The 23148-nt window shown below is 43.2% G+C and overlaps 1 protein-coding gene across 1 annotated transcript in view; it reads right to left on the bottom strand.

Annotated features, from left to right (window-relative positions):
* Positions 1 to 22753, bottom strand: part of LOC141141132 (vomeronasal type-2 receptor 26-like) — a 32498-nt gene extending 9745 nt beyond the window's left edge. The window contains exons 1-3 of the mRNA XM_073628837.1: positions 21974 to 22753; positions 15861 to 16082; positions 9491 to 9614 (exon numbers count right to left, since the gene is read on the bottom strand). Coding sequence (XP_073484938.1) covers positions 9491 to 9614; positions 15861 to 16082; positions 21974 to 22753 — 1126 coding nt within the window. The remainder of the gene's footprint in view (positions 1 to 9490; positions 9615 to 15860; positions 16083 to 21973) is intronic.
* Positions 22754 to 23148: the final 395 nt, after the last annotated feature.

The raw sequence follows: 23148 nt of genomic DNA, 5'->3' as shown, positions 1-23148 counted from the left end.
TTTACCAGAGATAGGGATACCACATCTATCTCCAATGTTCAATTTTAAAGTGGTATCTGTTGTGGAAATTTTTATTAATGTATGTTGTCAGATGTCCACCAGTGTCAGTTTTGCTGTTATACATGTGAGGGTATTCGCACATACAGACGTTGGTAGAAGACCATTGGATGTGAAAACCTTCCCATGGACATGGCAGATCTGTTTGCTCTTTTAAGGATGTTTGTTTATGCCTCACCAAGGGACTGGCCACTCCCTAGCGACTGCATCTATAACTCCTAGTGAGCAGATCTGCATACATGGGAACCGTAGCATAACCATACAAAATTATGGCCCACTGAGCCATAATAGAGTATGGCTCGCGTCATTGGTAGCAGTGGGAATGTGCACAAGATCGTGTTCAGAGCCATGTGCTTGCCGCATGGCTCTGCAAATGAACATCTGCACATGTCACTGCTGTATTTCTATTTGAATATATACATGTGTGTGATTCTTTTGAATGAATACAAGTGTCTGATTGGCTGATTCTGAAGCCAACACCTTCTTTTGTTTTGTGTTTAGTATAAATAAAAGCAGCCTGGCTATTCTCTTCAGGATTCTACTGAGCTCAAGGTGATACCAGCATCTGTTTGTGTTACTTGGAGGGATACAAAGCACGCTTTCCCGGCATTATATATAAGAGCTATATTTGTGCTTTTAAGTACAAAGAAAATATATGCTTATAGGGAGAAGCTTAACATTTCCCTGACATATCCAGTTTCCAGAAAAACTGGGAAGTAGTCCCTCCAAGTTTTCACACGAGAGGCACTGAGTGCACAACAGGAAGACTTCAGTTTTCTTACACATGGTCGAGTTACTAACTTGGTCAAAGAAGGAAAGTGTACAATCTTTTCATTTAGCCATCAGGCCCTCAAGAGTCATCCAATCTTGGGTTACCAAGATGATTAGGTTGGCATGCAGGAAGTAGGCCTTTCTGCTTTGAAACAATTGCAAGCCTACTTGACTAGAGGGGGGGCAGCATTTGGGGCAGTTATGCCAGAATTGCTTGGAAGATATACTGTAGGTAAGGACTAGCTTGAAGGTTTGTGCAGCCTTCATTCAACCTTAAAAACTAAATATGCGACCAGCAAGTTTGTGTCAGGGCTGGGCTCAGCCCTTCCTTCTCAAAGCTGGCTGCTCAGCTGATGGCTAATTGCCAGCTCCTATCTCTCCACAGTGACTCACCTGTTGATGATATTCTGCTCACCAGTCCTGCCTACTTAAGCCGTCCAGTCCAGATGATCTCTGCCTTCGCCTTGGTCACATATCTAGAGACGCTCTCCTGTGTTCCTGTTTAAGACTTGCTTGGCTGACATTCCTTCTGGCTCCAGATCCTGTTTGCTGTTCTACTACGCTCATCTCTGGCTCCCTGACGTTTTGGCTTGACTACGTTTACTCTGTTTACCTTTTTTTTTATTATTAAACAAGTGAGATTTAACTGTACTTCTGTCTCAGTCTGATGGTTTCTGACAGTAGGTGAAGGCCATGAATTCAGACGATGCAGTCAATCCACTTGTTGGTATTTTTTCCAGATTGGATGAGCAGGATCACTGCATGGATCAGTTTGCCATGGCGTTACAACCACTCCTGAGTCACAGGGCTCACCTGGAATCTCCCACTGTGGCTGCTCCGGTACAACCTGTGTTGCAGGCCATCCCTGCTGCTGCTCCAGTCTCTGTGCAGGCACCCGCCTCGAGTATTACCTCTATAAGAGGTATGTCTGGTTTCGCTCTGTTTCCCCAGCGATTTGGGGAGCGATCCAGTCCAATGCAGAGGGTTTCTCAACCAGGTTGAGATATACTTTGAGTTGCTGCCCCAGGCATTTCCCACAGACAGAAGCAAAGTGGGTTTCGGGATATCTTTGCTTTCTGAGAGAGCCTTGGCCTGGGCTCTATAGGAGATGCAAAAACCTGTTGTCTTGAGTTACCCAGAGGTTGTAACTTCTTTTAAAAGGGTATTTGACGTTCCCGCACGCTCCACTTCTGCTGCCAAGTGCCTCATGTCCATCAGAGTATGAGAACTTTGCCGATTATACCATTGAATTCCGTACTCTGGCAGCAGAGGTTGCTTGGAACAATGAGGACCTCGTGGCTGCTTTTTCTCATGGTCTTTCAGATACCATCAAGGATGACATAGCAGCCCGAGATATACCCACTGAGCTGGAGAGGTTGATCACGTTTGCCATCCTCATTGACTCCAGACTCAGAGAAAAACTCTCTTTTAAGGAGCGCTTGCAGAAGCCTCCTGTACATTTGTCTCCGAAATTTGCAGTCCCACCCTTGCCTCCCTCACCTCCCATGCCTCCTGGTACCGAGTCGGTCTGTGAGGATGAACCCATGCACTTGGGCTTCACAGGTCTCTCTGCGGTTGAGAGAACCCTTAGGAGGAGGGAGAGATTGTGCCTTTATTGTGGCCAGGCAAGGAACGCCTGAACCTTGAGGTCCTGTCACAGACAGACCTTAGGTGGCGTTGTTTCGTCCCCAGTTATCCAGAAGGATAAGCCCCTGGTTTCGGTTACCTTTTCTTGGGCTGAGTCGTCCGTCGAGATACAGACTCTAATTGACTCTGGGGCTGCAGGCCTGTTCATTGATGCTGCCTTTGTATCGAAGCACTCGATTCCACTGCAGCTGCGTGACACTCCACTTGCCACTGAGGCTCTTGACGGAAGACCTCTACAGCCTGCCCATGTGACTCATGAGACTGTTCCATTGCCCATGGCCGTAGGAGCTCTTCTTCATAAGATAATCCAATTCCAAGTTATTTCCTCACCTAAGTTTCCACTGGTTATTGGTTATCCTTGGTTACAGAGGCACAACCCCTCTCTTGATTGGCTCCGTGCTGAGTTTCTCTCCTGGTCACCACAATGCAGTAAGACATGCTTCCAGAAGGTAGCCAAGGTCCTGTGCACCTCTTCACTCTCCTCCCTGCTGGAGGAGTACCGCGATTTTAGTGATGTCTTTGACAAAGGTAAAGCCGCTAGTTTGCTTCCACACCGGTCGTATGATTGCGCAATTGACCTTCAACCTGGTGCCATACCCCCTCGTTGCCGAGTTTACCCTTTGTCGGTCTTGGAGGATAAGGCCATGGAGGAGTATGTTGCAGATGCACTTTCTCAAGGTTTCATCTGCAAATCCTTGCCTCCTGCTGGTGCTGGTTTTTTCTTTGTGAAGAAGAAATCATGAACTGAGACCTTGTATTGATTATAGGGGTCTCAATCGTTTCACGATTAAGAATGCTTATCCGATTTGGTTGATTACGGAGTTATTTGACCGCCTCAAGGGAGCAACGGTTTTCACGAAGCTTGATTTGAGAGGGGCATACAATCTTGTGAGGATTAAGGACTATTATCGGAAGTTTATTCGTAACTTCTCTTCTCTGGTCAAGCCAATGACAGATTTGACCAGATAGGACAGTAACCCACAGTTGGTCTCCAGAGTCTATTAGGGCCTTTGAGAGTCTCGATGCTGCCTTTGTTTCTGCTCCTGTGTTGGCACATCCTGATCCTACGTTACCTTTTATCCTTGAGGTTGATGCTTCTGAGATTAGAGTTGGCACCCATCTGTCTCAATGTCCTACCTCTGAGAGTGCTATGCATCCTTGTGGCTACTTTTCCAAGAATTTCTCACCTGCGGAGTGCAATTACAAGATTGGTGACAGAGAGCTGTTAGCGATTATTTTAGCCCTGAAAGAATGGAGACATCTCCTCAAAGGTACCACTGAAGGGCACAATGGGCTCTTTTCTTGTCTAGTTTCAATTATATTGTCTCAATCTTACACGGTACTAAGAATGTAAGGGCTGACGCTTTGTCACGACAATTTTCCTCCACTTTCAAGATTGAGTCAGTTCCGGTTCCTGTAATTCCTCCTGATCGTATTCTGGCTACAGTTCGCACCAGTCTCACTTCTCCTTTGGGTGACAAAATTCTTGCTGCTCAGGTATATGCTCCTCCTGAGAAACCTTGTGACCGCTGCTTTGTCCCAGAGAGTCTGCGTACTGCCGTGCTCCAGACTTACCATTCTCCCAAAGCACCCTCCCCATGTTGAGGGCATGTGGCCTGGTATGGTTCAGGAGGAGGGGGGGCACTCGCTCATCCCCTCCCTTTCCTGACCTGCCAGGTTGCGTGCTCGGATAAGGGTCTGGTATGGACTGGTGGGAGGAACCCACGCTGTTTTTTTCTTTGATTTTTACTCTATATTGCCGGGAACCGGCAATTCATTACAGCCGCAAGCAATTTTAAATGACATTTTTCCCTTTAGAAATGTCATTTTGCAGCGATACAGTAATAAACATGGGAAAGATGCGCTATTTTACAGGCATACTACAGACACCCCCCAGGCACGATATTTAAAGGAATTTTTCATTTTTATTGTTTCACTTTAAGCATTATTAAAATCACTGCTCCTAAAAAAAACGGCCATTTTAAAAACATTTTTTCCAATTGATACATATCCCCTGGGGCAGGACCCAGGTCCCCATACACTTTTTATGGAAAAGAACTTGCATTGAAAAGCTTCAGTGAGAACTTTGGATTTTGCAGGTTCGAGCCTCTTTGACTTCCACTATTCCTGCATATGTGATCTGACAGGCATGTTCGAGGGCAATAGCGATGCTTTCCATTTGCATTAGCGCCCAGATTCTGAGAGTTGAAGTCTTAATTGGCCTTAATTGGGCACTATTTTCCAGGACTGCAGGATAATTTTTCCGGCGCTATAATAAATGACCTCCATAGTGTCCATACAGTATATGATAAGTGTCCATATATTATAGGTGATGTATTAGTTGAATTCCTAAATGGTAAGACATTTCTGAGCAGATATCCCATATGTTTACTAGCTGGTCTGTTTGCCAACATTATCTCAGAAGTGTCTAGCTAGGTAAACATTTCCCCAAAGACTTTCTTGTGAGACCTCATATGAATATAGCATATCTCACCTGGGAAAAACAATTATGGTTGCTGTGTTTCCAAAGTTGTATTACTGATTTAAGGCTCCTCAAATCAATTCTGTTTAGAAACCATGTAATGTAGTTGTCCTAGGCTTTTATATACCCAGTTTTGCAAACAACCTGTTTACAGATCTCTAACAGGGTGATAAAAGATGAAGGATGTCTCTGTTTGAAAAACTTATGTGACTGTCCTGAGGTTAACCTTTGTTTTGAAGCTTATTCAACCTTAAACCTCCATCTGAAATTCATGAAATATCTTTATTTCTTCATCATAATTCTAAACAAAGGAATTGGGGAAAGTGGGACTTTAAATGAAGCACTTGGTAGCACATAGATAGTTGAACTGAACAAGGGAACTTTATTTTGTGTACATTGTTGGTAACCATACATATAATGTACCCTACCCCATCATTATTGACGGATTGTTTTCCTTATCATTCCCACTATAGATTATCACACGCATGCTCCTGACGAGTGGCGGATTAGCCACGAAACGCGTAGAGCTATTTGATGCCGTATTTTCATTCAATTACATCCAGATCCTTAACCTTTTATGTAAATTGTACCTTTACAGGTTTAAGTGAGTCCTCAGATCTTGCAGGCATTACCTCGCAACCATAATTGTATCCAACCCAATTCTGGTTGAACTTTGGGAATTTTGTTATGGTTTTACCCATGGTTTTGTATCATTATATGTACCATTTTATTCTTATTATCTTGTCTAAACTTGTACTAATGATCGCATTTGAGACATGTGTCTTATCATTTTATGGTCAATTATATGTACCCTAATGCTTACTCATTGCTTTGATATCAACATTATATGTATGGTTACCAACAATGTACACAAAATAAAGTTCCCTTGTTCAGCTCAACTATCTATGTGCTACCAGGTGCTTCATTTAAAGTCCCACTTTCCCCAATTCCTTTGTTTTGACTTGTCAGGGATGGAAATACATGACCTTACCAGGTCATGATTTCATTCAAAGTCCCCTAGGGATGGAAATACGTGACCTTACCAGGTCTGGGCCTCCCCAAAGTCCCTAGAACCCCTCTTCTCCCCTTTTTGCTTCATCATAATTCTGACAAAAATAAAAAAAACAATGTCCCGCGAGGTAGATCCATTGTAAATCACGCTGCCCGCCACCACTGCCAAACCTGAAAAAATAATTTTAAAAAAGCTCTGCCCGCAACAAAGGCTAACCGCTGACTAAATAGGTTATGGGACACCACCGACACAGCATGCACTGATCCCCATTCTCATTCACATGGGGGGCGGGATCTGGGGGCCCCCTTGTTAAAAGGGGCTTTCAGATTTCAATAAGCCCCCCAAAGTACCCCCCTTTCCAGACCTGCCAGGATAAGGGTCTAGTATGGATTTCGGGGGGGACCCCACACCATTTTTTTCTTTTATTTTGGCAGGGGGTTCCCCTTAAAATCCATACAAGACTCAAAGGGCCTGGTATGGATTGGGGGTGACCCACACACCTTTTTTTATTAACATTTTTGTTTTGTCAGCGGTATTGTATTGCCGGCAATCTAAATGTAATTTTTTTTCTTTATATATGTCAGTTTTGCTGCAGCAAGTTCTATACACGGTACAGATGTGACACTTTACAGACAGACTAAGGGGACCCCCCAGGCATATTTTTTATTTATTTTTATTTTATTTCAGGTACTTATATAGCGCTGTCAATTTACGCAGCGCTTTACATATACATTGTACATTCACATCAGTCCCTACCCTCAAGGAGCTTACAATCTAAGGTCCCTAACTCACATTCATACATACTAGGGACAATTTAGACAGGATCCAATTAACCTACCAGCATGTCTTTGGAGTGTGGGAGGAAACTGGAGTACCCGGAGGAAACCCACGCAGGCACAGGAAGAACATACAAACTCCAGGCAGGTAGTGTCATGGTTGGGATGTTGTAGAGTAAGACTCTGAGCAGACCTGTCTGTGGTGGCAGTGTGTGTGTGGCAGACACTTATTCTAAATTTATAATTGGTATTGCTAAAATTACGAGTCTCCCCCGGCTCGGTCTTTTAAACGGGGGTGGTGGCAGTTAAAGGGTTAATTGTGTAATTAGCCCAGTGACAATCACTCTCAGGCTGCTCGCACCTAGATTGTGGTCCCGCAAGCTGGAAAATCTTTGTGCTGGGCGCAGCTGAGAGTGGCATTGTTACGCGTGACAGCGTGGTGTGAGGTTGGCCGGTCCTTCGTTGCAAGTTAGCGAGGAGGGCAGGGATCTGACACCCGCGTTCGTCACATATATAGAGATATTTATAGACATTTTTCATTTTTATTGTTGTACTTTAATCATCTTTAAAATTGCTGCTCCTTTAAAAACAATCTGTTTTTAAAAAAAAAAAGTTTGCATTGATACATGTCCCCCAGGGCAGTACCCAGACCCCCATACCCTTATTATGGCCAATAACTTGCATATAAGTCTTTAAAATGGGGACTTTTGATTTTTTTTACGTTTGGACAGGTTGTCCACGGCTCGGGTCTAAATTTTTTCCATGTTTGAAAGTTCTGGTGCGAACCAAACCGGGGGGGATGTTCGGCCCATCACCACCTCTTATTAAAAACTTTGCACTGTTTACCTTCCACGGAGGTGTCATTTTGGAAGTATTTGTACTGTCCTGGGTCTAAAGAATTGAAATAGGCAGTCAGAACATCAGGACTGATGAGTTTTCAAATATATATACCATAGTTTGTAAACTCTATAACTTTCACACAGACTAAATAATATACACCTATCTGTTATTTATTTTCATTGGGTTTTTTTTACCAAAGAAATGTAGCAGAATACATTCTTGCAAGAAATGCAACTTAACATAATTTTTTGTTGTTAGCTGACAACAATGCCTTTTTGCATTTAAAATCTCTGGTAAGCTACAGAATCCCTCTCCATCGTCTCATCTCCATAGCATAGAGAGTAGTATTTCTGTAGTTCAGTATAACTACTATTTAGACTTCTTGAGATAACACAGGCAGAATGTAGAGGACAGCTCTGAATTCCTGACAAGACCAACAGGCAATTTTTAACTTATCGAACAGATATAACAAACCACTTTCAATGGTATATGTAACAGAGCAAAAGGGAACAAATAAGTTAAAAAAATTGTTTATGCTTTACATACACAATAAGCAATAGTGTCCCTAGTTTACCTTGTGTCTTCTAGATGCAGCCAGGCTGTAGCCAGCCTAATGATATGTTTTATTTTGATGGGTGCTTAAAAAGGTCCTAAACTCAGGTTATTGATTGCTTCTGCCAGCTACTGTTAGTATTTTCCAGTAGAGAAGAATTAAAGCATTTGTTAACCCGAAAAAAATAAAATAGATTTTTTGGTACCTTAAAGCAGATTACACAGCACAGTGCCTGTGCTGTGTAATCTATCCCCCTCTAAACTGTAAAAAAAAAAAAAAAAAAAAAAAAACCCTGAATCTGACACTTCCTGTATCCCCTCCTTCCTGTATTTTTGGTTATGGAATTGATTTTTTTTTAAATTTTACAATTACGGTATCTTGGCAGCACTCCAATTCTCTATTATTTTATTCAAATCATGATTTTTTTTTAGGTAGTTTTAGTAGGGAAAGATATCCTCTCATCAAGCATTACCAGATCTGCTTTGATTAGCAGATAGAAATTGACCAGCAGTTCTCTGACGCTATTCCTGTTCCTGCTAGTGCAAACTATCCTGCCACTGGTCAATTTTTATGCAGCTGTATCATTTGAGGGCTGACACTCTTAAATCTTGCAGAAAAACACATGCCTATGTCTTGTGTCTCTGCATTTGGGCTTATCCTTGCTGACTGACAATTTCCTTCCCTTGACCATCTTTTACACACATGTATCTAGGAGTTATATAAGAAATTGGAAGGTAACAGGATAGCTTGAATTGGCAAGAACATGACCAATATACTAAACACAGGGCAAAAGCAAGCAGCAGCCCCCAGATGAAACATCTGTGTAAAAAGTGCTATAAAAAAAAAAAAAACACTAATCTCCCAAATTAAATGAAAACTCCCAAAATCTACCTCCAAAAACAAAACTACACTAGTTTTTTCAAAGGAAAAAAAAAGTGATTTGCTATGGAAGGGATGTCAGCATAAAGTGACTGATGTCTTCAAATCCATCACAAACCAAAATTAGATAAAGATGAAATTAGATTAAAGATACAAATCCCCTGAATATAAGAACACACATATAAAAGAGAAAAAAAGTGTGAAATTGCCCAAGATTTGGTGATCAAACTTTTTACTGACACGGATAGTCAGCATCATTGCTTCCTATAAAGGGTTCATGGCTCATCATAGCTGCAATTGTCCCTTTTTCCCTGACACCTTTCTTGTGAAAAATATCTACTTCCACCTAGAATATCTCTTAAAAGATGAAACTGAAGAGCCTATACAAGTAAGTGTTGTAATTATATGCATTCTTTCATTATAGAAGTGTCTATAGCTAAAGAAAATGTGAATGAAGAATATGGAGCACCAACCATATTTATCAGTGATCTCGTTCTCCGGACAGGGCACACAGTAATGGCAGCAGGATTGTCTTCCTTCCTGCAACAGTTTTTGGTATCCAGGAAGACAGCTCTCAGAGCACAGAAAATGTGGAGTCTAAAGGGAAATTCAACTTTACAAATTAACTTAACTTAATTTATCACATTGGCATTGTGTAAAAATGGTGAATATGCAAGGTTAGTTTGGTTATTTGGTGGTTCTTTAAAGTTATCTTAAAGGTTCAGTATTTTTTTTAATAACAATCATGTCATACTTACCTGCTCTGTGCAATAATTTTGCACAGAGCAGCCCCGATCCTCTTCTTCTCGGGTCCCCTGCCAGCACTCCTGGCTCTTCCACTATGGGGGAATTGCTGCTATGGGGGCACTGCTGCATGCTCGCTGCCGAGCCCTGCTCTATGTGTCCATAAGACACATAGATCTGTGGCTCTGCCCGCCCCCCGTTCTCTCCTCATTGGCTCACTGGCTGTGGTTGACAGCAATGGGAGCCAATGGCTCCAGCCATGGGCGTAGCATAAGGGGTTGCAGGGGTCACAATCGCAACCCCGCCCCTAGCTCCAGGGGGCCCCTGCAGCCTCCCTGTCATATTATCATATCCTCCAAAAAATCCAGCTCTGATCTGCCCTAGGGCCCCACAGCCACGCTCAAGTACTGGGCTTCTACTTTGCCTTCCACAGTCCACACCCCTCTGTTCCCATTGGCTGGGGAGAAGCTGTGAGCCATGTCCTGAATGGAGAGGAGCACGAGGTGAGAACAGCCCAGGATGGGGAAGTGTCTGTGCTGTGTGCTGGCAATATGGAATGGTAACCAAGCTCAGCGAGGCAAGTGGAGAAGCGTTCTGTTCTGTAGCCACGATGGGACCGATGTCTCTGGTGAGGTATGACACTGCACAGTGTCTCCTAGTCTCTGTACCCCCCCCCCCTACCTGGGGATGTCTACTTACCCCACTTCCCTGACAGCTGGGGAAAAGACATACACCTCCGGGAGGTGACCTTCCCCCAACACCTGCCAACACTGACAAAGAAACCTTCAGAAATTGCTAAAACAAATCCCTTAACACCTCCACAGGGGGCCCCTGAAGGGCTGCATGCTCCAGATCTTGTGTCACATGGCTTTGCCCTCTCAGATCTAAGTTGCCCCCCCCAAAGCCCCCTGACCACCCCCTCCGCTGTGCATGCTATGCCCGGCTGCTGAGCTCCTTTCCCATTACAGCACTCTATACTGTTCCTCCTCCGCAGGGCTGAAATCACATTCCTTTACAATACAGCCAGTTAGCCATGATCTGCACAGGATGTACCTGCCTACTGCAACTACACTGCCGTTCCAACCAGAGAATTTCACAGGTCAGAAGGGCAACATAAAAGCCAGATACACCCTGTGAAGACTGACAGACTGTGTGTAATGGAATGTGATTTTAGCCCTGTGTAGTGTGGGGGGGGGGGGGCTGTATACAGTGCTGGGATGGGAAAGGAGCTCTGCCAAGTGACCTGCTAGGGGTCCCTGTCCTCTAATTCTCCAGCGGTGATCCCTGTCCTCTGATTCTCCAGTGGTAATCCCTGTCCTCTGATGTAAAGAGGAACTCTGGGAACTCAAAACTCTTAAGCCACTTTGAGTATCTTGGCGTGCGGTGGATGTATCTGCACACGTTGGAAGTAGTGGGAGGGGCCCAGGTCAACTTTTGCATCGGGCCCACAAGCTTCAAGCTATGCCTCTGGCTCCAGCTTCTGTGTCTCAGCCAATGAGGAGAGAGAGACCTGGGACAGCCAAGGCTCCAATGCACATTGCTTGATCAAGATGGGGCTCAAGTGAGTATTGGGGGGGGCTGAGGGGGGAACAGCACACAGATTTTTTTACCTTTCTGCATAGAATGTGTAAATGTAAAAAAATCTTTAGCCTTTACAACCACTTTAATTGTGAAAGAAACCCTTTTTAGTGTGCAAAGCACTCAAAGAAACAATTTTACTTCTGTGCTTGCATAAAAAACAAACATACACTACTGTGAAAAAGTTTTAGGCAGGTGTGAAAAAATGCTGTAAATGAAGAATGCTTTCAGAAATAGAAATGTTAATAGTTTATTCTTATCAATCAACAAAATGGAAAGTAAATGACTAGAAGAGAAATGCAAATCAAATCAAACTAAATCAACATTTGGTGTGACCACCCTTTGCCTTCAGATCAGCATCAGTTCTTCTAGGCACACAGTTTTTGAAGGAACTGAGCAGGTTGGTTGTTCCAAACATATTATAGAACTAAGCACTTCTGTGGATGTAGGGTGCCTCAAATCTTTCTGTCTCCAAGTGATCCCAGACTCCATGATGTTGAGACCATTACTTCCAGGACTCCTTGTTCTTCTTTACGCTGAAGATAGTTCTTAATGACAATGGTTTTATGTTTGGGGTCATTCTCCTGCTGCATAATAAATTTGGGGCCAATCACACGCCTCCCTGATGGTATGGCATGATTGGTTAGTATCTGCCTCTATTTCTCAACATTTTTTTTTAAATCAGATCATCTTTTTATCTTTTTATTGCTTTTATACACAAACAATACACACAACATACAAGCCATATACAAATTAAAAATACATAACACACAGAACCCCCCCCCCAAAAAAAAAAAAACCCAAAATAAACTCCAAAGTTTCCCCCCCTTCTCTCTTCCTATTGGTCATAGATTTATCTACTCCCATCTCATCATCCATCCAAAATTTTAGACCACCTTCTCCATATCTTTTCAAATTTCCCTATACAACCTCTATGTAAAAAGACATTTTTTTCTTTAATTAAGGTTTCCCTTATTTGTGTTTCCCATTCCACCATTACTGGTGGATATGGGGATACCTGTTTTTGTGCTATAAGCTTACGGCCCGAAATAGGCTCCTTATTATTGGTACCATTATTGGGAATGATCCAGGATGCTCAAAAGACATCTGTGCGACTCTGGAGACAGCCTGGTCCCAAAGAGGTTATTAATCATAGATACAACCCCATGCCAGTAGCGATGGAATTTAGGGCATCTCCATAACCTATATATTAAATTAGCAGGATTTCCTTTACATCTGAGGCATTGGGACGTATCTCTACGCTTCCGTCTGAATAGTTTCTCAGGTGTGTAATTTCTCCACATTGAGGACACCATTAATCCTGACCAAATCTCCAACTCCACTTGTAGAAATGCAGCCCCAAACTTTGAAGGGACCTTCACAATGCTTCATTATTGCCTGCAGACACTCATTAATGTACCAGCCCTTCTGTGAACAAACTCCCTGCCGCCACAGCCAAATATTTTGACTCATCAGTCCAGAGCACCTGCTGCCATTTTTCTGCACCCCAGGTCCTATGTCTTTATGCATAGTTGAGTTGCTTAGCCTTGTTTCCATGTCGAAAGTATGGCATTTTTACCATCATGAACACCACTTCTGGCTAGACTCCTCCGGACAGTAGGTGGGTGTATCTGGGTCCCACTGGTTTCTGCTTGTTCTGTGCTGATGGCACTGTTGAACATTTTCCGATGTTGAAGGGATGTAATCATGATGTGTCTTTCATCTGCTGTATTAAGTTTCTTTGACCAACCACTACATCTACAATCTTCAACATCGCCAGTTTTTTTGTGCTTCTTCAAAAGAGCTTGAACAGCACATCTTGAAACCTCGGTCTACTTTGAAATTATTGCATGGAAGAGACCTTGCTGACACAGTATAACTACCTTGTGTCTTGTTGCTGTGCTCAGTCTTGCCATAGTGTATAAACTGTCCTCTACAACCTCACCTTAGTAGCAGAGTTTGGCTGTTCCTTAACCAGTTTTAAGCCTCCTACACGGTTCTTTCTGTTTCCTATGTACAACATTGATGATCATTAACAACGGCTAGATATAATTGGTTAATCATACCCCTGACTCTGATCCTACAAAATCCCTAACTTTGTGCACGTGTACAAAGTGTGCAAGTGGTTGTGAAAGTGAATTGTTGCTGGTTTGAAGTTGAAGGATAGTTACACCAAATATTGATTTGGTTTAGATTTTTCTTCTGTTCGCTCACTTTGGATTTTGTGAATTGTTAAAAATAAATTTATAAAAATAAATAATATTTTGAAAGCCTTCTTACTTTACAGCATTTCTTCACACCTGCCTAAAACTTTTGCACAGTACTGTGCACTTGACTGTGCACGAGGTCTTGCCAAATTGAACCTCTGGATGTGTTGTAGTCATTGATTTAGTGGTGACATTAATACCTTCTTCTAAATGTGACATTTTCTTACTCAGAGCTCTCAGTGTTTGCTAGGATACTGGTGGGCAGCTGTGTTCTAACAACATATAACACTTCCCCATTCACTTGCCAACTAGAGGATTCCCTGGCTGACTATTGACTGTAAAATAAGGGACTAGTTATACTGGCTGAGGTCATTGACCAAAATGGACATGGCCCCATTGTATTCAGCAGCTATACAAAGAGCTGTAAGCTGCAATGATAGTCCATTGGGAGAAAATCATTGGCATGAATCATCATTTTTGAGTCAACTGGATCAGTGTTCATCGTGATAGATGATTGGATTAGTATTGGACTTTTTGCAGATGGTTGGATGTGAGAGATGAAAAAAAAAATAAAGGGACGAGAGAGGATGGAAAACAGAGAGAGAAAAGAGGAGTCAGAGTCTGGAGTAGACTGTTAGGGCTGGGCTCAGCCCTTCCTTCTCAAAGCTGGCCACTCAGCTGTTGGCTAATTGCCAGCTCCTATCTCTCCACAGTGACTCACCTGTTGATGATATCCTGCTCGTCAGTCCTGCCTACTTAAGCCGTCCAGTAAGGATGATCTCTGCCTTTGCCTTGGTCACATCTCTAGAGACGCTCTCCTGTGTTCCTGTTAAAGACTTACTTGGCTGACATTCCTTCTGGCTTCAGATCCTGCTTGCTGTTCTACTACACTGTTCTCTGGCTCCCTGATGTTTTGGCTTGTCTGACTATCCATTCCGGTTCCTGAACTCTGGCTGTTTTGACTATGTTTACTCTGTTTACCTTTTTTTATTATTATTAAACAAGTGTGATTTGACTGTACTTCTGTCTCAGTCTGATTCATGGTTTCTGACATACAGATGTGCAGAATCTCAGTGATTTATCACTTCTGATAGTATCCTGATATTCTTAAGGTGCTTTTTTTTATTTCTTTTTTTCGTTATCCACATTTAACCTAGCAGAAGCACTTCTATTGCAACAAAAGAGATTTACTTTTCTGTTCCTCCTGGTGCATTCTTCATAATGAGAAAAGGAAATAAATGATTAACTTAGTTAATGCACATTTATATCCTGTATATATGCTATGGTGAGCCTCTTACCCTACTGTATGTGGCATGTTATATTTATCATGTTTACTATCTGGTTCATTTTATGTTGTTGCTTTTTGCATCCTATCATTATAAACGTTTTCAGTGTGAACTATTGCTGACAAAGTAGAAAGCTGTTCTGGCCGTCCGCCCACATCCTACCAACTGATGACATCATTGGTTGTTAAAGACATGTCAGGTGGCACTACAGCTTTCTGCTTTGCCGGCAATAGTTCACATAGCTATTCACATACTGTAGCTGCAGGGAGAAGGAGGAGAGAGCCATGTGAGCTGTGCTCTCTCTCCTTGCAGAGTCGCATAACATGGGAGTTAACACAAAGTAGCACTCTTATCCTAATGTGCAGGATTTGACTACTGCCCCATCTCCTCCCCACACTGCTCCTGTACAGACAGCAGAAATGGCGGGTGAGGGTAGAGGGAGGAGGAAGAGGAGGTGGGGGAAGAAGAGAGCACAAGCCACATTTGTGCTAGGAGGGGGATTTGGGGGTTGTGCTAAGAGGTGGGGGGGTTGGGGTGGGGGTTTGTGCTAGAAGAAGGTATTTGGGGGGGAGGTTGTGATAAGAGGGGGGATTTGGGGGGTTTGTGCTAGGAGGGGGGATTGTGTGCTGGGGGGGTTTGTCCTGGAAGGGGGAATTTGGAGGGAGAAGAGTTACAGTCTAAGATCACTGAACTGTGCCACACGGGCTATATTTGAGGGCTTCTTCACTCCAGGTACAGTGAGATAACATGTGCGAAATCGCATGTTTTCCTGTACCACACAAAAATGTGCTGCCTTCTGCAGTTGCACATGGGTGTCAATATTTTTTAATGATATCCCCATGCATCTAGCAAATGCCTGTACGTTTGCACTCATTAGAAAAATGTGACGTGCATGAACACGCAAAAAAGTGAGTGCTCTGACACACCTCCTGGTGTGAACGAGGCCCCAGACTGGCGTGCCTCGGGATTGTGCACAGTTCTAAAGGGTGCCTTGACTGAAAAAGGTTAAAAAGCACTGTTCTAGATACCTTGGAGAACCTGGGATGCCACTGAATCATTTTCCTATTAATTTTAAATTTAAATTCTTCTGCATCATAGTGGAAATATCCAACTTTAACCATTGAGAAGGATTTATTAGGTGTAAAGATGATGTTTATTAGGTCAAACCTGGGTGAAACTTTTCCTTCATTGAACTGTATCTCCTCTCCTCCTTTGGTTATAATATGCACTCTCCTTAGATACCTGATAATCTAAAGGGAAAAATGATTAAATAATAAATGCTGTATATGTAAATGAACAGTTTTTAAAGATACCCGATCACCATTTTTAAAGATTATGCCAGTGTGAAAAGATTGTGCACACTTACAGTGCCTTGAAAAAGTATTCATACTCCTTGAAATGATAGACCAACACAAAGTAGCACATAATTGTGACGTAGAAGGAAAATGATAAATGGTTTTCAAAAGTTTTTACAAATAAATATGTCAAAAGTGTGGTGTGCATTTGTATTCAACCCCCCTGTAGAACTACCTTTCGCTACAATTACAGCTTCAAGTCTTTTTGGGAATGTCTCTACCAGCTTTGCACATTTAGAGAGTGACATTTTTGCCCATTTTTCTTTGCAAAATAGCTCAAGCTCTGTCAGATTGGATGGAAAGCATCTGTGAACAGCAATCTTCAAATCTTGCCACAGATTCTCAATTGGATTTAGGTCTGAACTTTGACTGGGCCATTCTAATGCCCCGTACACACGGTCGGACTTTGTTCGGACATTCCGACAACAAAATCCTAGGATTTTTTCCGACGGATGTTGGCTCAAACTTGTCTTGCATACACACGGTCACACAAAGTTGTCGGAAAATCCGATCATTCTAAACGTGGTGACGTAAAACACGTACGTCGGGACTATAAACGGGGCAGTGGCCAATAGCTTTCATCTCTTTATTTATTCTGAGCATGTGTGGCACTTTGTCCGTCGGATTTGTGTACACACTATCGGAATTTCCGACAATGGATTTTGTTGTCTGAAAATTTTATAACCTGCTCTCAAACTTTGTGTGTCGGAAAATCCGATGGAAAATGTGTGATGGAGCCTACACACGGTTGGAATTTCCGACAACAAGGTCCTATCACACATTTTCCGTCGGAAAATCCGATCGTGTGTACGGGGCATAACACATGAATATGCTTTGATCTAAACCATTCCATTGTAGCTCTGGCTGTATATTTAAGGTCATTGTCCTGCTGAAAGGTGAACTTCCACCCCAGTCGCAAGTAATTGGCAGACTCTAACAGGTTTTCTTCTAAGATTGCCCTGTATTTGGCTCCATCCATCTTCCGATCAACTCTGACCAGCTTCCCTGTCCCTGCTGAAGAAAAGCATCCCCACAACATGATGCTGCCACCACAATGTTTCATGGTGGGGATGGTGTGTTCAGGGTTATGTGCAGTGTTAGTTTTCCACTACACATAGTGTTTTGCTTTTAGGCCAAAAGGTTCAATTTTGGTCTCATCTGACCAGAGCAACTTCTTTCACGTTTGCTGTGTCCTCCACATGGCTTCTTGCAAACTGCAAACGGGACTTCTTATGGCTTTCTTTCAACAATGGCTTTCTTCTTGACACTCTTCCATAAAGGCCAGATTTGTGGAGTGCACAACTAAAAGTTGTCCTGTGGACAGATTCTCCAACCTGAACTTTGGATATCTGCAGCTCCTCCAGAGTTACCATGGGCCTCTTGGCTGCTTCTCTGATTAATGCTCTCCTTGCCCAGCCTGCCAGTTTAGGTGGATGGCCATGTCTTGGTAGGTTTGCAGTTGTGCCATACTCTTTCCATTTTCGGATGATGGATGTAACAGTGCTCTGTGAGACGTTCAAAGCTTAGGAAATTTTTTTTATAACCTAACCCTGCTTTAAACTTCTCCACTACTTTATCCCTGACTTGTCTGGTGTATTCCTTGGCCTTCATGATGTTGTTTGTTCACTAAGGTTTTCTAACAAAGCTCTAAGGGCTCCACAGAACAGCTGTATTTATACTGAGATTAAATTACACACAGGTGGACTTTATTTACTAATTAGGTGACTTCTGAAGGCAATTGGTTCCACTGGGTTTTAGTTAGGGGTATCAGAATAAAGGGGGCTGAATACAAATGCACGCCACAATTTTTAGGTATTTATTTGTAAAAAAAAATTAAAATCCATTTGCCATTTTCCTTCCACTTCACAATAATGTGCCACTTTGTGTTGGTCTATCACATAAAATCCCAATAAAATACAGTTATGTTTTTGGCTGGAACTAGACAAAATGTGGAAAATTTCAAGGGGCATGAGTACTTTTTTCAAGGCACTGTACTTCTCTGTCAGGGGTTGATTTACTGTAAATGTATGCTAAAGTTGCAGAAACTCAACAGCCAACACACTTCCAGGTATGTTGGATGTTTGGTCTCCCACTGGGTGCTGTGGTTCAATCCACTCGCCACATGACATCACAGGATTCAGTAATGATTTTATAGCTAGTTGGAGAAATTAATTAATTATGTACATTTTTAGCATAACACTAATGTAACAAGGTCTCCGGCCTCGTCCAGTCTAATGAGGACCTCCAAAGCCAAAGATAGCTGACATCCTTCAATATGTAGTGGGTTGTGAGGCGTAGTGGGTGCAAAGATGGTGAAAGTCATTGGGCGCCAGACACTTCTTGGATATAAGTATTTCTTTTGACAGTCCTTTTTGTCTTTTTTGGGGAAAGAGGGTTAGGGCCAGGACACACTTAAAGCAGAGTTCCGCTTAAAAAAAAACAATTTTTTTTTTGACTCTTAAAGCGGAGTTCCGATGAAAAAAATAAAAGTCAGCAGCTACAAATATTGCAGCTGCTGATTTTTAATAATCGGACACTTACCTGTCCCAGGGTCCGCTCGTCTCCCCTCCTCTCTGCGACGCCGGAATTGGCACTGTGGGCGCACAGCTGTGGCTTCACAGCTGGGCACGCATTGAGCGAGCCGCACTGTGTGCTGTGACTGGCCGGGCAATCATCTGGGACCTGTGACGTGTCCCAGATGATTGCCGAGAGGGAGGGGGGAGAGTTGATCTCCCTTCCAGCGCTGCGGAGTGCCAGGAGGAAGTGGGAGCGGAAAACCTCTAAAAAGAGGGTTTCCGCTCCCATCCCCACCCCCCAAAAAAATGACATGCCAAATGTGGCATGTCAGGGGGTCACCTTCACTTAAAGCGGAAGTTCCATTTGGATGGAACTCCGCTTTAAGTAGTTATAGATTCAATTGGCAGACTGAGACTTCAGTAGGAGGACAGCCATGCAGGGAAAGGCCCCAGCAAAGCGTCACTTCTGCACATGCAGGAATATTGTCTCCTCGTATGGTACCAGTCTTTAACAGTTCCTAACTCAAAACGTAACGTCCTTTCAGATCCACTACAACTGCCTCTTGTAGTTCTTCAACACTGAGCTCCCGGTCTCTCACTAGACCCTCTGATTCACTAAATCTGAATCCCTTGAGCTCCTCCAAGGTTGGTATCTCCCTCAAGCATCACCCCTGCTTCTCTGCTGGGTCCCTAGCTTGGCACTCCAGATACTTCTCATGCTTCACCCCTGCTAACCGGTGAGGTCCCTGGCTTGACTTACAAGGTTGCCCTGCAAGCGTCTCCTCCGCGGGTTGGGTCCCTGACTTGATCACTGCCTGAAGTTTCCCGATTCTCCACCGTGTCCGTTCGGTGAGAATATGGTTCCGGTACTTTATTCAGTTACTCACTGTGGTCCCTGGTAAAGGTGGTTGGTCCCTTTGTGGCGACAGCTTCCACCTCCGACCATTTGACAGGTACTCCAGCCGACAGAACAGTCACTTTTGGCTGCACTGCAACCCACAGTCCCAACCCTGCACTGCCCTAATACTTCTGGATAGGCCCTCACACAGCCTGGCAGCCAGATGCCCCTGGGATAGGCCCAATCCCTGACCTAGTAGCCCGGGGCATACGACACATGTCCACCCAGACAGCCATCCAGGTGGCACAGAACATAGATCACCCGACCTCACCCAATATATAGGCTCTCCCACCAGCCCGAGGGATTCAAGAACCCCCCCCCCCATTGGCTGAGACACCCCATATACTCATAACCTGACCTTGGGTTGCCCTTCTCATTTCTAATACCACCAAGTTCCCAGACACCTAGTGGTAGATGAGAAAAGTGCAACAATGCCCCCTAAGCAATAAGAAGTAATTGGTCTTAGAAATGTGAAGGTCAAGGACTGGTTTGTATCCACTCCAACTGGAGAAAAACAAAAATCTGTCCTCCAACAAATTTGTGAGGATGAGCATCATAGCCTTATATCATACAACACAGGAGTCCCCTAACATGTGGAAAATCTTCCCCCAAAGCAGCTATCCTAGGTCTAAAAAGCATAAGGATGACTGAATCAGGCACTTCCCCATCTCTCAACTCAATCTCTTCAATAGCCCTGCTGTCCAAGCCAGCAAATGTAAGGAAGAGAGGAAGACCACAATACCATTTTCTCCTGGGGCAAGCTGGTGTAATGATAAACCCCAGCTTTTTTTTCACCCAGATCCTGTGAATGCAGATATGGAAGAACTGTACAGTAGAAAAAATACCTATTTCAGAACTGATCCCACGATGTTGCGAAGGATCAACTGCTATCTATCCAGTCTCTTAATGTCCTGGATGTCCTGGAAAAGTGAGAAAAGATCTCTCTGTCTCCAACTTTAGGGGAGACATCCACCAGTCTAGACCATAATCACTGGAATGTAAGGACATTGGAGCCTCCTCCTGCCCCATGCCAACTGAACATTCTGTTGTATAGTTCTGGAAAACACACTGTCTCATACAAGGCAACATTCTTCCACAATCTTCTCATGCCAAGATTATTTAAGAGGTACCTTAGCATTCCGAATAAAAGATGACACCTGATTGCATCTTTTTTAGAAAGAGCCAGCTTCACCAGGACCATGTCCAGGAGCAGGCCCAGGTGCCCAATGCTGGCACCAATGCCAAACGCTATGGAATAAGAACCATTCAACCTCTCCAGAGAGTACATTATCAGAGATGCATTGTGCTCCAGATGCTGAAAAGACCTGAGCAGCAGCTTGTTCAGGTACCTCCAAATAGGCACCCTTAAAAAGGCCCAAAAAAAGACCATCATCAACCTTTCTGGATTTGTGGACAGGCCGTCAGGGAGGGCGTCTGTCGCATGTATGGATGGCCCTGGACAGAGAAGGGGGCACGTGTGCACACCAAACTGCTTGGGGCACCACCCAAGCCAGGGAAAACCTGGACTTGTGGGTCAGGGCCCAGACCACAAACCAAAAATGCCCATCCTTCACTTCAAGTAAAAGAACCTCTGGAGAGAAGAAACACAGATTGGGGTATTTAGGTAGTATACTTTTGTCCTATGATGCCAGAAAATAAAAAAAAAACACACTCCTGAAATGCCACTACTCCATGTGCTTGCTCCCTTTGACATTTCACTATTAGAAGAACCTCATCGCTTGGCTTTGAAAAAGTAACAAGGCTTAAGCAGAACCTCAGAACCCTTCATCCTCTAGAACTGGCATGATTACTTGCAAACGAGAGCAATCATACAATGGATGAATACATTACATAATAGCCATCGCCATGCTTCTGCAAATGCTTGCAAATGTTCCCCCACTTACACAAGTGGGGTGTCCCTCCATAGCAAGGGAGATAGCATCTGGCTTTTTCAGTAAAAAAATCCTATGCTTTTTGACAGGCACATTTTCTCAATGAAATCCCATAGAAAATGCAGGATGAGAATGGAAGTGTCATTGTCTGTGGTGTAGAGTTGCATGTTTTCTCATGCATGTGGTACCCAAATTGCTAATACTTTTACCACGGCTGATACACTGCAGGCTGAGTAATGTTTATTTGCTGCATATTTCAGTGCTTGCATGCTGTCTTGACACTAGCAAATATCCTATCCATACCTGAAATCTACGTTTTGGGAATAACTGGGGATATGGAGATGGGAAGAGGTTATGTTGATGGGGGGGGGGGGGGCGTATTTTGTATATCTGGAATACAAAGGATCAATAGGAGGTTTTAAGAATATAAAACCTAGCAAGGAGATTGTAGTGTGATATTCCACCAAACATATGCCCTACCTGCCACATCTGCCGGTTGGAGATTTCTGATTTAAAGACATTCCCTTCCTTGTATAAATATGTATCATGCAGAGCATGTGCCAGAGTGTAAACTGCAGCGTACACATTGAAAGAGAAGCGGAACCTTTCCACATCATATTTAAATAGATCCACAGATTGAAAACTATGAGACTCTCCACAAGGAAGTTCTGTAAATTCTGAGAAATTCAGAAGAGATTCAGGCACACAGGAGAATTGTTGTCTCCAAACATTCAGTAATATGGGGTTGTCAGGATATTTCTCAGGGTTCACATTGAGCAGGTAATCCTTCAGTCCTGGAATGTTCCCGCTGTGCAAACTGATCATCAGAGAACCATTAAGAGTAATGCCGATTTTTAAGTTAACATATATCTGAAAAGTCCCAAACAATATGAAAATGTTCCTTTCCTTGGAAGTAAAATGAATGACATCGTAAATATATGTGCTTTCTGCAGTACCATAAATTATTATAACACTGCTGGTAGCTTGTAAAATTCTGTACAAAGTTTTCAAATTATGAGAAGGTGCAATATGTTCATTGAGAGTGATAGCAAACGCAACACAGATCTCATTCTGCATCAGTAGACTATTCAGCTCTGTAATGACTCTTTCACTATCATGGTCCTGTGAAGACACAATGCCCACCCAATTCCAGCCAAAATGTTTCAGTAGAAGGATGATGGCATTAAACTGATGTCTCTCATCAGGGACTGTCCGGTAAAATGAGGGAAACCGGAACTTATTAATAAAGACTGAATCCATAGCTCCATAGCTAATCTGTAATCAAACATCAGATTGGTAAGTTTAGGAGTAGTCAAAAAACCTTCTTGTAGCCATTGGTGGCTGTTTTTTTTTTTGGATATCAGTGATTATCTTAGAGTGTAGCCTTATGGATGCATATTATCTATGCATATAGTAATGTGTACAACATACCAGATGTCTAACTTGATTGATATTGTTTTGTCAGATATAAAAGCCAAGTGTACCAGCCCAAGAGTTTCATTTTGTGCAGGCCTAGTTTGTCTGTTTTCTCTATGGTTCAATATTCCACCCTGGGCCTGCCATCCATTGGAGCTCTATTGGAGCTTCAGTATTTATTAGGCTCCATTCACACTAACGAATGGGACCATTTGTGAATACATGCATGAACTCCAGTG

The sequence above is a fragment of the Aquarana catesbeiana genome, linkage group LG04 (assembly GCF_042186555.1).
Source record: "Aquarana catesbeiana isolate 2022-GZ linkage group LG04, ASM4218655v1, whole genome shotgun sequence".
Classification (NCBI taxonomy): Eukaryota; Metazoa; Chordata; class Amphibia; order Anura; family Ranidae; genus Aquarana; species Aquarana catesbeiana.
This window is presented reverse-complemented; position numbering and strand designations above follow the sequence as displayed.